The sequence below is a fragment of the Pelmatolapia mariae genome, linkage group LG22, assembly GCF_036321145.2.
Source record: "Pelmatolapia mariae isolate MD_Pm_ZW linkage group LG22, Pm_UMD_F_2, whole genome shotgun sequence".
Taxonomy (NCBI): domain Eukaryota; kingdom Metazoa; phylum Chordata; class Actinopteri; order Cichliformes; family Cichlidae; genus Pelmatolapia; species Pelmatolapia mariae.
The window spans coordinates 16,724,348-16,742,333 of NC_086245.2; the positions used below are offsets into that span (position 1 = coordinate 16,724,348).

General features: G+C 41.1%; 2 protein-coding genes and 1 non-coding gene across 7 annotated transcripts; 1 reads left to right on the top strand and 2 right to left on the bottom strand.

Annotated features, from left to right (window-relative positions):
- The first annotated feature begins 21 nt into the window (after positions 1-21).
- LOC135933817 (type-4 ice-structuring protein-like) lies at positions 22-9,357 on the top strand. 5 transcript variants are annotated; one of them, XM_065472024.1, is made up of 7 exons: positions 22-379; positions 949-1,072; positions 4,348-4,405; positions 7,091-7,188; positions 7,920-7,988; positions 8,085-8,208; positions 8,975-9,357. In XM_065472024.1, the coding sequence occupies exons 5-7, from the start codon at positions 7,940-7,942 to the stop codon at positions 9,174-9,176; spliced, it is 375 nt and encodes a 124-aa protein (XP_065328096.1). In that variant the 5' UTR covers positions 22-379; positions 949-1,072; positions 4,348-4,405; positions 7,091-7,188; positions 7,920-7,939; the 3' UTR covers positions 9,177-9,357. The 5 variants fall into 5 exon arrangements, with proteins under 5 accessions (XP_065328096.1, XP_065328092.1, XP_065328091.1 ...); XM_065472020.1 differs by having other exon boundaries at positions 973-1,072; XM_065472019.1 differs by having other exon boundaries at positions 22-1,072.
- An 83-nt stretch (positions 9,358-9,440) lies between these two features.
- On the bottom strand, positions 9,441-16,253 carry LOC135932981 (polyadenylate-binding protein 1). The gene is made up of 14 exons (XM_065470797.1): positions 15,506-16,253; positions 14,098-14,291; positions 13,091-13,206; positions 12,707-12,846; positions 12,493-12,587; positions 12,260-12,397; positions 11,922-12,017; positions 11,436-11,802; positions 10,890-11,000; positions 10,628-10,773; positions 10,439-10,523; positions 10,181-10,311; positions 9,967-10,059; positions 9,441-9,835 (listed from the first exon to the last, which is right to left on the bottom strand). Exons 1-13 carry the CDS (start codon positions 15,696-15,698, stop codon positions 9,967-9,969), a joined length of 1,905 nt encoding a protein of 634 aa, XP_065326869.1. The 5' UTR covers positions 15,699-16,253; the 3' UTR covers positions 9,441-9,835.
- Positions 12,090-12,226, bottom strand: LOC135933366 (small nucleolar RNA SNORA5). Its single transcript, XR_010573738.1, has one exon. It is a non-coding gene; the product is annotated as a small nucleolar RNA SNORA5 (small nucleolar RNA).
- Positions 16,254-17,986: the final 1,733 nt, after the last annotated feature.

Sequence of the window (17,986 nt, forward strand, 5' to 3'; positions counted from 1 at the left end):
TTGTAAACTTGAAAAGCTAACTAAAGTTGAATAAAAATAGAGAAAATGTTAGTAGTTCTTCTTTTTGTTAATTTGATTAAATTAAATTAAAATAAAATAAAAACTAATAGATGTGGCTCAGGTGATCGAGCAGGTCGTCTACCAATAGGAAGGTTTGTGGATCGGCTCAGTATCCAACTGTCATGAGAATTCCAATGTTTTCCGGAGGACGTGAAGGCAACAGTGGAAAATCAGAAAATGTCAAGCCAAGAAATCTGAGCCTCCTCTGTTCTCCTCTGGCTCCAACAGAGAACAACTACAGTGCGGGTTTACAGCTCCAACTCTGCTGAAGCATGTGATTAAAACTTGGATCAGACTAACTCAGTTTACTCGATAAGAGGTGGGAAAAAAATGATGATCTTACTTTGAAATACTGAAACATAATGCAACTTTGTACTACCTTAACTCTGAGCTGGAGTGAGGGTGAGACCACCAACCTAGAGCAGAACAAAGACTTGAAGAGGAAATGGGACCTCCTCTTGTGCCTCCTAAATATTTTTTAGGACTTTGTGGGTCTTGTGTCATTTTTCATTCTTTCTGCGGTCTGGGATGAAGCCAGAGCAGTCCAAAGGAGGAACTAGTCCTCCCTCTATTTTTTTTGTTAAACTGAATCTGCATTAAGTCAAAGATTGAACCTCATCTGTTTCCACTAAAAAGCACATTTTAAACAAATTAGAGCCCAGTGAGAAACTGGAAATCGCACAAAGGACAAGAAAAAATGTCAGAAAGAGTGTTTACTACAGAGTTTGCAAACAGCTGAAGGATTTCTGCAGATGCACACTCTATAACTGTGAATGAGTGTGTGCCTCACTAGTGCATGCTTTTATTTCCTGACCCCAGTTCATAACTTCAAGGTCCATGGCTTATGTTCACTTCCTCTGACATTTGTCCATTGATCCTGTTCTCCAGTTTTCTAATGGGATCTTGTTTCAGCATGGACTGAACTCCACGATGGATACAACTTTGATGATGGAGGTTTCAAGATTAGGTCCAAGCAAAGCTGCTACGGGTGACCCTCTGACCTAAATACTGAGTATTCTCTCTCTTTTTTTTTCTTAAATATTCAATTTGTCTCATTGTTTGCCATATTACAATTATTATCATTTACAGACATCCTGAACATGTGCTGTTCCCTCTAAAGAGACCTGTGAAATGTCTGGTTTTAGAAACACACCATGGACATGCAGGAAATTTAAGTAACTTCTGAAACAAGCTGTTTTAGCATCTCTCACTTTCTTCTGATTGGGTGCCACTCATAAACAAAGGGTTTGAGCAGCAGGTTGTTGGGGCTTCTGTGCAACTGTGCATCTGATGATTATAGACAACACACAGAGACAAGAATAAAAAAAAGAAACTGGCAGAAAATGAGTGTTTACAGCTGTCAGAGTTAATCCCTGTAATGGACTGGCAACTTGTCTATTTCATTATCTATCTACACTTACATTTCAAGCCATTACACATTTAAATTTTTGTGATTACAGCTTGTAGTAGCTCATGAAAATACGAAATCTGGTAGCGCAAACTAGTAGAATAATTATTAGAATGTATTTAATTTTGTTTTGGGGGATGCAGTGCATCTAGAAAGTATTCACCGCACTTCTCTTGTTCCACCTTTTGTCATGTTACAACTTTATTCCAATGTGCATTAAATTCATTTCTACCTCAAAATTCTGAGTGAAAAACTATGTTTAAAATTCTTGAAACTTTATTGAATATAAAGAACAAAAGTTTAACATGTACCTAAGTATTCACAGCTTTTGTCATGACACTCAGACTTGAAGTCAGGTGTATCCTGTTTCAACTTACAATCTGTTGTTGCTCCTATAGCTTAATTGGAGTCCTGTGATGATTTCAGTTAATTGGATGTGATTTGGAAAGGCACACACTTGTATATATGAGGTCCCATAGTTGACAGAACAGGTCAGCACACAAACCAAGCCATGAAGTCCAACAAATTGTCTTTAGATTTCGGAGACAGGATTGCATCGAGGCGCAGATCTGGGGAAAGGTACAAAAAATTCTGCAGGATTGAAAGTCCCAATGAACACAGTGGCCTCCTCCATCACCCATAAATGGAAGAAATTTGGAGCCAACAGGTCTCTTCTTAGAGCTAGCCTTTAGTCAGGTGACCAAGAACCTGACGGTTACACTGACAGAGCTCCAGCTGCTCTGTGGTGAGAGGAGAAGCATAGGGCCATCATTTCTCCAGCACTTCATTAATCAGGCCTGTATGGTAAAACAGCCAGACGGAAGCCACTCCTCAGTAACAGGCACATTACAGCCTCTCTGGAGTTTGTCATAAGGCACCTGAAGGAATCTCAGACCACTGGAAATAAAACCCTCTGGTCTAATGAAACAAAGATTGAACTCTTTGGCCTGAATACCAAGGAAACCAGGCATCGCTCATCACCTGGCCACTACCATCCCTATAGTAAAGCATGGTGGTGGCACCATCATGCTGTGGGGACAGTTTTCAACAGGAGGGACTGGGAGACTAGTCAGGGTCAAGGGAAAGATGAATGCAGCTATGTAAATAGACATCCTTTATGATAAACTGCTGCACAGCACTCTGGACCTCAGACTGAGACGAAGGTTCATCTTCCAACAGGACAACGACCCTAAGCACACAGCGAAGATAACAAAGGAGTGCCTTCAGGACCACTCTGCAAATGTCCTTGAGTATTCAAGCCAGATCCCACACTTGAACCCAATTGAACAGCTCAGTGCACAGATGTCTTCAGAAAAAGAGCTACAGCTGTTGTATTCCTAATATCAAGCTGCTCTTGAGCTAGAGACAAACTCAGAAGTGGGCAAAGAAGAAAAAAGAACTGGATTGTTGCTCATTGGTCCAAAGTCCTCTTCAGGTGAAAGTAAATTTTGCATTTCGTTTGGAAGTCAAAGCCCTGGAGTCTGGAAGGCGAGTGGAAAGCCACAGAATCCATTGTGTTTGAAGTCCAGGGTGAAGTTTCTGCAGGCTGTGATGAGTTGGCATGCCATGTCATCTGCTGCTGTTGGAGGTGGTTAGCTCACTGTGTTTTATCAAGTCCAGAGTCAATGCAGCGTCCACTGAGAGATTTTAGAGCACTTCATGAGTATATAAATTAACTGGATGAAATGAAATATTATAACAATCTGAGACACTGGATTTCTGTTTTTCATGAGCTATAAGCCATAACCATCACAATTAAAACAAAAAACTTCATATGTTTCACTTTAGATATAATGACTATAACATAAGTAAAAGTTTTCCTTTCAGGCATAACTTAACAGCATTAAGATGCACTTGTATATAGCTCTTCCACAATCAGGTACAACATTTAAAAAGTTGATAGCAGTACATCAGTTTTGTCTATTTTAATATAAGAGGACAGCTTAGTACATGATTCACTTTAGCAGCAGCTGCTTTACTGAATGTTATTACAGCTCAGAGTACGTTAGTGCTTCTTTCCCGCTGAGTTGAGCGCGTAATGCAATCAATCATTTTTATGGATGAGCGAGAGCCTCAGGGGGTCAAAGCTTAAAGGAAAGACAGAATCAGGACACTTTTTCTTTTTTCATGCTGACATCTTTTCGAGTAAATGCCCCCATTGTTCACGTCGTAGCTCTGCTGAACTACTTTCGCTACTTATTCCTGCTGCACACACTTTAATGTCAAGTGATGCATCCTCACATAGATTGCATACCACAGAGCAGATGGTCCTGTGTCTGGAGCACTTTTTAGAGACGTAAACAGCTTAAGCCAATAGGACAGTGCAGGCCTGGACACAGAGAATAAATGCTGGGTTGCAAACATGGTGCATGTTTCCACATCTGGTTTTGATCAAAGCTTTACGGTCATAATCTCATTTTTAAAACTCCACTGCAGACTTTTCCCACCAGATGAATAGAGGCTCACAATACATTTGTACAAGGTTTATTAAACAGCTCATGTTGTTTATGCTCCCTGCTCACATATTTCTATCCAAACACATGTATGAGATTGTTTATTACTGACTGGGGTGGGAAGCAGTTGGGAATTAATCATTTTACAGCAGCTATAAAGATGGATTGGAGGCAATAACACCCTGCTGGATGTAAGCCAAAGGTAGAAGGTTTACATTCACATGAATGAGTGTAATCCATAACAGTGCTTCCTAAAGAACAGCTGAATGAGGCAGCTTGAAATATTTGTTTTCCCACTTAATAAAAAATGTTCTGCTTAGTAATTAATTAGACTAATTAAAGATGAACAAATTCAAAAAGGGTGCTATTTTGTGTTATACAGCATGAATTTAGCATGCTAACATTTGGTGTTATTTTATTTTGCAGGTACCGTTATGGTCAGAAGTTCTTACATCCACTCATCATGGTCATTTCAAATTTCATGGTAATTTTAGCTTTTAGTGATTAATTGAACTGTTCTTTATCTGGGGTGGAATGATTGTACAGCATAAATCTTTGATGACTTTAAAAGACAATGGCTGGGTGCTACTTAATTCACTTTGGCTCTTCTCCAATCCACATGGGGTCGAAAGTATAAATACATACTTAAAAGTGTTTATAATCGGTTAGATGTCCCTCAGCAAGATGCACATCAGCCAGATGGTTTTGGTAGGCATGAGCAAGCTTCTGGTATAGTTCTGGCTGAATATTCGACCACTCTTCTTGGCAGAAAAGTTCATTTAAATTTGTTGGTTTCCTGGTATGAAACCAGCTTTGAAGTGTAGTACACAAAGTTTCAATAGGGTTGAGGTTTAGGCTTTGGGAAGACCATTCCTGAAGCTTAATGTTAGCCGGCTTTATCCATTCCAAAGCCAGTTTTGATGTGTTTGGGATCATTGCTCTGTTGTAAAAGCCAACTGTGTCCAAGTTTCAGCTGTTGATTTGAGGGGAAGTTGAAGAGTAGTCCTCCTCCATCATTATTCTTTGTGCAATGTAACAGTACTGGTAACAAAACAACCCCAAAGCATGATGCTACCACCAACATGCTTGACAGTTGGTACAGTTCGATGTTCTTAGGTTTCAAAGCTTTACCTTTACTCTTCCAAACATACCTCTTGTCATTGTGGACAAATAGCACAATCTTTGTCTCATCTAACTATAAAGCTTTCCTCCAGAAAGCATTTGGCTCGTCCATGTGGGCAGCAGCAAATTTTAGTTGAGGTTTAAGGTGTTGATTTTTATGGCAACATTTCTTATTTGGTCAGCAATCTCTCAGTCCATGGAGACTTAAAACTGGCAGCAGTTCATGACAGGCTTGAGCCTTAGTAGTTCCTGGGTTGTTGCAGAACATCTTAACCAATTTCCTCTCATTTCAGGGTGACAGTATGAGTCTTCTCCGAACCTTGTCAGAATGGTGCCACGTTCAAATAACTTGTATTTCTGTTTAGAAATGGCTTGAAGAGACCTTCCCAACTAGTGGAAATCTACAATTCCCTTTTTTAGATCTTCACTGAGTTCCTGAAAACAGGAGTACAACACTGCCATCAAGCCTATGATAATCTGTTGCCATATATGTTGATGCTAATGTCACCAAAAGTCTTCTCAAAGATGGCCTTGCTGTCGTAATGCTGACGCTGTTAGTTATGATCAAGTGTTTTCTTCAATCAGCGTGATAAGATGCACAGTCATGTGTTTACTGAGTTCCTTGGACTTTCCCATAGTTTTGAGTATAGGTTTATCCAAAGACCTTGCAACTGAACATTTTTATGATGTCAAAAAGAAACTACCAGTTGATCTCTAATGAAAGGTTAATAGGCCTTGGCCTGTAAAGTTAAAAGCCCCAAATTACAATAACGTCCATGCCCCTGATCAGTGGATCAGTGGATGTGAAGCCAAAAAGTAACTCAGACCTCCATTCTTCTTACTGGCCACCAGGGGGCGATAGCTGTGATGGCAAAAAACAAAACAAAACAAAACAAAAAAACAAATTCCAGTCCTGAAGAAGTCTGAGAGAAACTAGCTCTCAAACATGATCTCCGTTAACATGTTGCTGTTGACTTTGTGGTTTCTGGGACTCATTTTAATATTATCAAATATTAGGACATTTAAAAAACAAAAAAGAAGCTTTTTTCAGAGAGCAGAATTATTCAGACATTACGGTTTCACAGTAAGACCTGCCCTTTCATCATTACGTCCAGTTTTGAAACACCAATGACAAAAAGACTCATCATAAGGCTTCAAAACGGGACTAAATTAACTAATGGATGACATCACGACAGCTGCATCCATCTTTTATACCACCTATGCTTCTTAAAAGGCAAAGCTATATTAAGTTATTTCACCCATTGTTCGTTGGTTTCATGTCACCAGGTCGCCTCTAGTTGTTTCCTGTAACTGTTTTACTTTTCAAAGATGAACATAAAATAACAAAACCCGGCAGACGGTAGAAACTTGTACTTCAGTGTGTGGCTTACATAATACTACGCCATGGATTTTCAATAGTTCTTCAGCTGCTTTAGTTTGGTGCCACCCCAGTCCAAAAATCGTAGAAAGGCTCTTGGCTTAGGGAACTATAGAAATAGAATATACAAATGGCAAGATTTTTTGATTTAACCTCTGTGAACCACACATGGATTTACTGAATTTATCCAATAAGATGATTCGATCTGGACCAAAGTGGTCTGTCTTTCTTTAGAGAACTCCATAGTTTACCAAAGAGTCCAGTGCTTTGTACACACACTGAAGAACACATCAATAAACTAATCAGTCATAAGAACTCAATTTACTCAATATACTCCTGAGCTTTCACAATGTGTGACAAGCACATCTTACTGAGAACTGAACACAGAAGCACAACACTGACATCAACCCTGATTTTAAAATTACATGTTATCATATCTGTTAAAGATGATGTCACCAAAAGTTCCCCTCACTGTGGTGACCTTGATACTGTTCTTGATGATTAAATATTTTTGCCTAATCAGCATGATAAGAGCCACACTCATGTTGGACAGTCAGCAGAGGGGCTGTTGGACTTTGCTTGGGTTTGCCCAGCTGGCAGACAGAGCAGCAAGGTTCAGCATCCAGTAATGTTTTTTTTTTTCTTTCTTTCTTTGTCTCATCCAATCAGATCTCAGTCTGACAGCAATGCATCATCACGCTGGGCTATAAGAAGTGTAAGAGTCCTGAGTGAAGCCACCATCTGGTCCACATTCTCCTGCAGCACAGGTGAGTCTGATTTATTTTCTAATAGGTTTAAATTAAAACTTTTTCTCTCCTTTCTGCCAAAAAAATCTTAACTTGTTTATATTTTCTGAGACTTGCTGTAAAAGTGCACCTCGTAGCATGTGAAATGTCAGCATTTAACAGTGACGTGAGGCAGAGCTCAGAGGCAGCAAAAGTTTATTTAAAGACAGGCATTAAATAAGCCAACTCCTACAAACATTTACTATGCTACTTAAATGCAATAATAGAGCAGAACGCAATATAAATGCTGGAAATGTAAAGAAAATGACTTTTAAAAGTACTCTTATGTGTAGGATTGATCCTTAAAGTTATATTTTTACATAAAAATCTGGAAGAGGCACTTTTTCTGTGCCTTAATTAAATTATAGCATTTCCTTTGCTAGTTAACAACCAAAGAATCAAGTAGCTCATTAAAAATAAACAAACAAACAAAAAAAACTCATCCCAGTTTCTACCCAGGTTGAGCTTTGAGGCTTCGAGGCTCAGAGTATATAACCTATAATCACTGACTGCTGAAGTTTGAAAAAATACACAAAACACTGATTCTGTTTCGATGTGACAACAAGTCAAACCAGGATTCCTAGACAATAACTTTGTCATTGACTCACCTGATTAAACATTGTGTGGATTTTGTGGGTGACTTCAGGCAAATACTGCTTTTTAACATCTAATGCCTCAAGCGCACTGCTCACCAAACGTTATGTGTTGTGCAGGTCTAATCCAGTCAGCAGTCATGAAATTCTCCCTCATTGTCGCCGTTGTCGTGCTCGCCCTGGCACAAGGTATGACCAGATTTTGACATTTTTGTTAAATATCTATCGGGGGGGAAGTATAACAAACAAACAAAACACTTTATTTCTTTTCTTTTTTTTGAACAGGAAGCTTTGCACAGGAAGCCTTCAGTCTTGACAACCTCAGTCAGTACTTTGAGGACCTGAAGAACAAAATGCCTCAAGACCTGGGTGAGATCATCCGCAACCCAGATCTGGTGAACCAGGCTCGGTGAGTAACCAACTATCTGCAACACGTCTTCACACGCATGTAGACGTGTTCAGGATGATTAAAACTGGACTTTGTCCACTGTTAAATAGCCAGCCAACAGCTCCTCTGTGCCTCTCAGTGATAACGTAATCATGCAAGGCAGACCAGACCCACACAGTAACCCTGAGCACTGCGTGTGTGATAGAGATGTGTTTTTACTAGATGCGATAAGTGCAGGGAAGCTTATTGTAATAACAGATTAATAGAGTAGTTACTGTATTTATTTACAATTACTAGGGATTTTTTTGCATATAAAAATGAAATAGTCATTAATATGTGATCATATAAATCAAGCAGTTTGTAATTATGATTATCAGGCACTTTTTAAATAAAATAAGATTTATATATATAGAGCCAAGATGCTTTATACTATAAGGTAAAGACCCTACAATAATAAAGAGAAAACCTCAACAATCAGATGATCCCTCTATGAGCAAGCACTTGGCAACAGTGGGAAGGAAAAACTCCCTTTTAATAGGAAGTAATCTCCAACAGAACCAGGCTCAGAGGGTCAGCCATCCTCCGTGACTACTGTGATTAATATGCAGTACAAGTACATGTAGCTGAAATATGAGTATTTCTACCACTCATATTTTACATGTATTTATACCTAGATTGTCAATAAATGAGAGGTGTGAGCATGTAAAGAAGCCTGCCAGTAAACATGGCCGGTCTGGTGCGTTTCTGATTTCTAAATCTAACAGTGAATCATATTCTACCCTAACAGGACTTTCTTGGAGGAGAGGAAAGCCCAGCTGGAGCCCCTGGCCACTCAGATCCAGGAACAACTGAGGGCCGCTTCCACCAACGTGGAGGAGCAGCTCAAACCTCTGGCCACCCAGTTGCAGCCCATGTTCGAGAACCTCCAGAGGCAGGTGGAGGCTATGGTCCAGACGATGAGAGATCAGGCCGCTGCCATCGGCAACTAAAAGAAAACGATCAACTTCTCTAGCAGACGTGCCACCACATCACCATCTTTTGTCGTGGACTGAATTCATACAGCTGCTTGTGTTGGATGGCTGACTTGAGATCAGGGAGCCTAAAAATGTGTTTCAGTGCTTGTTAATGTTTGACTGTTCCTCCTGTCACAAAAGCACAAATAAAGAAAAAGACTTGAAACGCAACTTCTGTGGTGGTTTCATAATGTGAACTAGTGATGCCTCAGATCGAGCATGTAACAGACAGACAGACGCTTATTTTATTATTTGTTTTATTCAAGCAAGCAAAGGTCAGGGGAAATTTGACAACAACAGAGTCCAAACATTCAACAAAGAAAAAAGAAATTGATAAAATGGCAGAAAGGAATGCTTTCAATCTTTTTTTCCACAGAATTCTCCATTAAAACCCCTCAAAACTGAGCATTTTTTATTTGAACTTTTTCCCTTTTTTCTCTTTTTTTTCCTCTTTCATTCAACAAACCAGACCTGATGTTTCTGTTCATTGTAGGCCTGGCTGGAGACTTGTTTTCATTGTTATTTTTTTAATATATTATTTATTTTCTTTTTACTTTGTTTTGTGTGTTTTTCAACTTTTTCCACTGTGAAATTCTTTTGTCCATCGGTGAAGCTGGTCTCAAGGTTCCACACTCCTGTGGAAAAAACAACAAAAACAACAACAAAAAAAAAAAACAAGTTATGTGACGTTTTCTATTTACAAGAAGCTCTAAATGAAATGAAAGCACTAGCCTCTCCTTGTTACAGCAGCTCTGAAAAGTCATACCTAGACACTTGGGACACCAGCTGAATTGGTCACTGTCTTCTGGGCGGCCTCCTTGGCCTGATGAGCCTGCAGTACAGCCACAGCCTCATCCACCTAAACACAGCAGGTCACCTAATGTTAGCAAAGCGAGCACTCTGCTCTCCTTTTTAAGAGGAAGACTCTTAAAAGAATTAACCGCCTGACATTGTTGATATTAACTTGTGTAAGTACTGACCTTTGAGCGGAGAGACTCTGGGGACTCCAGCATGTGGAGCAGCTCCGAGTTGTCGATCTCCAGCAGCATGCCTGTGATCTTGCCTGCCAGGCTGGGGTGCATGTTCTGGATCAGTGGAAACAGACGCTCACCTATTGGAGGGACACATAAGAGATTTAAAGACAGGATGAACAAAGAAAGGCCGTGCCTGTACACAGTACTACTGCTATAGTTAGGCTAAGGCTGCATATAGTCATGAGAGCTGCTACTAAACCTTACCCAGCATCTGCTTCTGCTCCTGAGGAGGAGCAGCAGCCAGCATGGAGGCAGTCAGAGGCTCCTGTCCCTGGACGTGGACTGCAGGCTTTGGGAAGATCAGAAATAAAAAAAATTTAATGCATATCCCAGTTTTTCCTCAGTTGTAGGGCAGAAAAAAAGCCATTAGTTCTAGATAATGAGCATTCCTACCTGCTGCATGGTAACTTGTGGCTGAGTGTTCATGTGCTGTTGGGTATTGCGAACTCCTGCTGCATACTTGTACTGAGGTACTCCACGCACGGGGGTGGCTGCTGCGGCAGCTGCAGTGGCTGGTCGGGGGCCCATGGTCTGAGTGGCTGAAGGGGGGGAAAAAATAAAAGAAAAAACAAAAAGGATGAGCATTAAAAATAATAACTAACAAGCAGAAGAGTCACAGGATTCAACTGTGTGTGGACAGTGTCAGTAGACTGACCGACTCGCTGGGTGGTCATCATGCGGGGCACCTGGGAGGAGGGCCGCACTGTGCTGAAGGTTTGAGGGCGAGGGCCTGAGGGACGTATTCCACCCGACATGTTCTGGAAGTCTATGGACAAATAAAATCAAACTGCCATTAATATCCCATTTATAGTTCATTAGTTAAATTCATTCAAGCCCAAAACACACTCCAGAAGGTGCATTTGAATATTTTAGCAGCACAAACATCTCATTCTCATTTCAGCTCCTTTTCATACTTGTTCTGCTTTCTGACCAGATAAAGTGAAAAGTATGTAAATGAAAACAGCTTTATTGGGAATCTGACTATATTAAGAAACAGTGCTGTCTCTGAACATCTCTAAATGAGCCGTTCAACTGAAGTAGACTATGGACACAAAACGTAGGTGGTCTGCTGATTTTTGCATAATTGGTGAAAATAATAGACAATCTGTATTTTACATAATAAAATATCTTTCAAGTCTCTTTTAAAACAAGAATAAATATCAACACAAATATTACAAAAGGACAACCTCTGAATACTCACGCTGTGGTCGAACATTTTGGGTGGTCCAGCGTGGGCCTGGGCGGAGCTGGGCCATCTGGCCAGCAGCTGGGTAGTAAGCAGCACGGTTCTGAGCCTGGGGGATGGCTGCCATGAAGTAGCCGGACGGCGGGGCGGCCTGGTACGGGTTAATGACTGGATTTGGCACTGCGCGCACACTGGCCATGCGCTGCATGTACTGGTTGGTCAGGTGGGCCTGACGCTCCTCTTTCCTCTGGGCCAGGGCCACGTACAGCGGCTTGGTGGCTACGATACGTCCATTCATTTCTGTCACAGCTTTGGTGGCCTCCTCTGGGGACGAGAAGCAGACGAAGCCAAAGCCTTTACTGCGCCCTCCTTCCATCATCACCTGAGAGAGAAGAGAAAAGGCATTTATAAATACTACATAGTCACCAACCGCCAGTATCATAATAGAGAGCATTAAAAGATCATTAGTGCCAGCTCATAAAATTCTATTATCAGTCCTACCTTGGCACTGGTTATGGTGCCGAATGGCGAGAACTCCTTCCTCAGACGTTCGTCGTCTATTCCATCGTCAAGGTTCTTCACATACAAATTAACACCCTGCAAATAACGAAAAGTAATCTCGTACCTTCTTATAAACACTACATATACAAACTGATCTCCAGCAGATGTTTTTGTCTGCAGCACATTTTTATCCCCAGGATCCAAGGTGAAGGAAAGTGGGGCCCATGAACTACAGTGTCACTGTTGCAGCCATTTTGGCCAGTGCAGCCCACCAAGGAGGGAGCACTGAATTTGACAAAGCTGCGGTCTCTGGGCAGACTTGTCAAGAAGAAACGAACCTGGTAGCGAGTCATGCGGTCTTGCTTCATCTGCTCAAATTTGCGCTTCAGCTCAGTCTGTCGCTCCACCTTCTTCTGGGCACGGCCGACATACATAAGCTTGCCGTTCATCTCCTTCCCGTTCATCTCATCCACCGCCTGAAGAAAGCATGAAATCAGGTCAAGTTTGTGAACATTTTCTGGCGGATACGATGTTTGCTTTTTTTTGTTGAAAGAAATTAAACGTGGCTCACCTTTTGGGCGTCCTCGTGTCTTTCAAAGCTAACGAACCCAAACCCTCGAGACTTTCCATTTTCGTCCGTCATGACCCGGATACTCATGGCATTACCTAAGAAACAAAAAACCCTTATTGCCTTCCTTTTTTTTTTTTTTTTTTTTTATAAATACCTCTTTATGCCAACACTGGAGCAGTTGAAACCATTTTAAAGTTGGGACACGCCGACTTACCGTATTTACTGAAGAGCTCCCTCAGCTTCTCATCATCCATCTCATCGCCAAAGTTTTTAATGTAGACATTTGTAAACTCTTTGGCTCGGGCACCCAACTCAGCCTCGCGCTCTTTGCGAGATTTGAAGCGGCCCACAAATCTGCATTAAAAGGATATTTTAAAACTTACAAGTGCGTTCATTATGGGGGACGGTAATAATTAGTACAGCTTAATTACTGCATAATTGTTATGACTTATTTGTATATTACAGCTATACACTTTTATCACAAACAAACTTCATCATCATTGCACTGAAACATCCAACACTGTTGGTTAACATGATTCAGCAGCTTTCAGAAATTATACACCCAAACACCTGGAAGCCAGTGAATACATTCACTTACACTTTCCGGTCATTGAGCAGCATGCCATTCATTTTCTCAATGGCTCGTTCAGCCGCCTCCTGAGTCTCAAAATGCACAAAGCCGTAGCCTTTAGAGCCATTCTCGTCACAAACCACCTTACAGGAAGAGAACACATGCAGCTTTTAAAAACACACACAGACACAAACATGCAGCAACAAGTATACTTAACCTGAACAGTCTGTAGGATCACACTCACATTAAAACATTGTTATTATATGGTCATGTTATTGTATATGAATGTACAATTACACTGCACAATCATGTTTATATTGTTATTGGTTGTGTATATTTGTGTGGTACATATATTGTTTAAAATTCAGATCAGATGCCTAACTGCATTTTATCATTTTGAGTTATGCATTTTTCCAGTGATGATACGTTGAATCTAATCTGTCTCACTGTTACCTTTTCTAATATTTCTGGCTTTGCAGCCAGTTTTATCACGAAACGTATACCCTGAAAAATAACCTGCATATTATGATTTGTAATAAACCAAAACAAAAAGTTGAAAGCTAAATATTTTCCAGCAATAAAAAGAATTAAACCCACTCTGCAAAGTAAACTGAAAACAAGAACTAATAAAATAAAAGAACTAATTAGAAAATCTAAACACGGTCTAATGAATGTAAATCTTTCTCTGGATCCAGTGTGTCACTTTACATCCAAACTGACTGTTTGGTTCAGGGATGCAAACCCTCTCCTCCTTATAACCCGTTTTTCTCTACACCTCCACGTCACTATGGGCAGCTACAGATCCAAATCGACACGTTTTTCATCTTTCGTGACGTGAGGAGTGAGTATTCTGGTGTCAGCAGCAAAGGTGAAAAAATGTGTTAATGGGAGAATGCTTTTCACAACTCTGTAGCACATAGTCTCCAGTAGAGCTCTTGCATGCGAATACAATCATACGTCCTGCTGAGCCACCCCCACCTCTGCTTTCAGGTTACCCGTAACAAAAGGGAGAGAAAGGGGCAGAAAAGCTTTACCTTGCAGGACAGGATGTTGCCAAAAGCGGAGAAGGTGTCATAAAGAGCCTTGTTGTCAATGGACTTGTCAAGATTCTTGATGAAGATGTTTCCCACGCCGCTTTTTCTCAGTGATGGATCACGCTGCGACCACATGATGCGTACAGGCTGCCCCTTTATCACATCAAAGTTCATGGTGTCCAGTGCACGCTCAGCTGAAGAGAGATGGAGAAGGGGGGGTTAAATAAAATGATTAGGTGTGAGTCATCCATTGTGTTTGGGTTGTGATAGCAACCAGCTGATATGCAGGTTAGTCTTGAGAGGGGGGTTTGTGAAAAGCTGTTTAGAAAACCAATGTGAGAAAACTTGATTTACAAGATTTTTTTCCCCTGAGCCATTTCAAAGAAATGAAAACAGCAGGTAATTCTGTAAAGGTGTTAAGGCACATTAGCATGTGTTAGTCCTCCTGGTATTCCTTTCAGGTATCATCCCCCAGGGCAGCTTCACAGTAGGTGCTTTAATCGACTTCCTTCAGCTCAAACTGGTCCTTCTGGTCACAAGTACATCAGCATATGTACATTAGTAACCTCTTGCTTTCTCCCCACTGAGAGCAGCGCAGCAAATATTACATCCTGTGCATTAATTGGGGGTAACCTTAGTTCATCTGAACCTTAATCTCAATATTAAACCCCTCTGGTGCATCTAGATGCTGTCAAGCATCCCCACTAGTTTCCCCAAACTTAGACAAATAAATCTGAAGACGTTGCTGTACATATGCATTTCAACTGGCAACAACTTTAAAATCAGAAAACATCCTACAAATAAAGTGGGGGGAAAACACAAGTGGAGTCAAACCATTAGGTAGATATGAGATGATGGAACAACATCTGAACAAACTGAAACATGGTCAAAATTCTGGCCATCACTGTTGAAGATTAGAAACATACTAAAGAGTCCCTTTCCCTTTGCTCAAACAGTGTTACGCAGAAAACGTTTATAGAGGTGGATGGAGGCAGATTTGTGGCCTCTAGACAGAAAAGCATTTTGAAACAAGTTGGGTTTTTTTTTGCAAAGTTAGCACTCTTATTTTTCCCGGATGCTGATAAATGTTCACACCACGACTTCTAAATTGTTGTCTAATCGTTTTAAGGGTAAGAGTTGGGGTGTTGTCCGCACAGAAGGGAGATAAAAGTGGACCAAGTATTCGCTCGGCAGCCTGCAGCACTGCTACATTACTGGGGAGGGCTGGGCTGGTTAGGCTGGGCGGACTCGGTGCTGCTACGCCACTGCTGGGAGGTTCACATGAGGAGACCCTACCGACAACATGTCGGCCGCAGTCACGTGTAGTAGGAATAGGCTAGCTCTCACTTGTCACCGATTTCTTATAAAGCACATTTTCTCAAATGTTATATTTAAATAAATTACTTACCGTCCGCCGGTTGCTGGAAGTTTACATAGGCGTATCCCAAGGAACGCCGGGTGATCATGTCCCTACAGACCCGGATAGAGAGGATTGCTCCGGCTGGGCTGAATTTCTCGTACAGCATGGCCTCGGTCACATCTTGATGCAGATCTCCGACGTACAGGGAGGCCATGGGGTAACTGGGAGCACTGGGGTTCATTTTCCCTTGGCTGTGGAGGCTAGTATAATAATCGTACGAAGCTATATGTTCTTAAAGAAAAAGTTTGCGACGATGAGCCAATACCTCGGTTCTCCAACGGTCGCTAGCGTCACGTCGGTTCGGGGCAGAACGTGATACAACCGTTGACTACAGTCAAGTCAGTTGCAGTGTTTTCGGGTAAAAGAATTTATAAGACGGAGATGCTAAAATGGCAAAACGTCGACTTCTTATTGGATTAAAACTGTCATTCAAACCTGACATGCAGAAATAAAAGCAAATATAGCGGTACTTAGCCTCGCTACGGAATCAGTAACACGTCGACTAAAAAAATTCGATACGTTAGGCAGCCCCTGCTTGTACGTTACCGTCCAGTCCTCGAATGTCTCCTCCAGCTTCACCGACTTGTTACAAAAAGAAAAGGAAACGAAAAAAAAAGATTTTTTGGCGTTTTTTATGTTTTAAAATTTTTTTGTATTTTTATTTTTTTATAGAATGTGTGCCGAGCGAGCTCAGGAGCACACACGCACTCACACAGCACTGACAGCCGGGGTTGAGGGGGAGGAAGTCCTCGGGAAGTTGTCCGATATATACTAGTGGGCGCGTCACCGAAATGGACCAATCATCTTCCGAGATTGTTTGGCGAGAGAGAAAGAAAAAAAGATAACAAAGGGGCGTTGACCACTACTCTACGCGTGATGATGAAATCATGAAAAACGTTTTGTTAAATCCTCAAAATGCCTGATTGTGCCCACCAGAAAGCTCTCTTGTTAAGTGATGATGCAGAAGAACGAGCTAAATTGGCGCTCTTTAGTATCTACTGGCGGGAAAGGCAATGCCCATATTCATATACATACATGCAACACTCCCAACTGCTAATCAGTTTTAACACTGAAACTGCGATAGGCATGGCTGAGACACCCCTCCCTCATTTGGCAAGAGTCTGAGGTTATTTAGGACTTGTGATATGTAAGGGTTTTAAGGAAGGATGCACACCCCTTTAACTCTACATTATTAAGCTTTCATACATATTTAGTGACTTAAGTCATTAAATGATACCTTTACAGAAATGAAAGAGAGCCTCAGTGACTGTCACTGATCAAAGGTGAACAGACGCCACTATTACAAGTGGCCCACTGATCAAAAAAAAATACCCACAGATATAAAGTGAATAAATGATAATATTTTCTCCCACATTCCACCTAAATGCATCACATGTGCCCTTTAATACATCACTATCTGCAGAGGGCAGTGTTTTCAGTCCAGGAAGCATCCATCTCTCGTCAGACCAGTATACAACTGTGTCTGGTCTTTAGTGTTAATTTTGCACCTCAAACTGCTTTATAATTCTTCTACAGGCAGTGATATAATGAGAGTACAAGGTTTTATCCCCTATAAAGGGTGAAATATACTTCAGCCACCTAAAATCCCTTAAATCTTCCATAGGAATTAATTGGTCAAGTAGCAGCTATGGTGCAGATGATCAAATACACTCGAGTAAGTGTGAGCACTTCTATAAAAGCAGACATTTTGACATTCATGTGTGTGAACACAATGCCACAACCTTCCCAGGAGTGGACATCACAGCTGGAACAAGGAACAAGTATGGCTTGTTTTAAAGTTTACTTAGGAGAAACCCTCTTCTCTCTCTCAAAAGAACACGAGGACAGTTTAAGTCTTTGTTTAATTGAGTCAAAACAAAGATGGATGAGTTCTGGAACAATGTTCTATGGACAGATGATTAAGATTAAGCATGGTGGTGGAGGGGTCATAAAATGGGCACATTGCACTCACTCATCCAACTATGAACTCCTCTATATACCAAAATGATTTGTCTGATAACTAAAACTTGACCAAAATTGGGGTCATTGTCTTGCTGCAGACGCAAGCACAGCAGGAAATCTACAACAGAATGGTTGAAAAACAAAGGAATCAAGGTGTTACAATGGCTCAGTCAAGGTCCACACCTCAACCTCATTCAAATACTGTGGTGGGACTTTCAACAGAGGTGTGAATGCCTGCAAATCTCCATGAACTGAAGCAACACTGTAAATAAAAGTGGGCTAAAATTCCTCCATAACAATGTGAGAGAGTGATAAAGTTCAAATGAATGTAGCCGAGGTCTGTTCTACAAGCTATTGAGTCATAGGATGTGCTTGATTTTTTCCCACAGGACTGCTTGAAGCCCTGTGGAAACTTTTCACATGACTGTATGGAACAGCCATCATTTCTTTGCTTTAAACATTATTTCATGCTCGGGCCATCTGTGGGTTTGTCTCAGTGCAATCTGT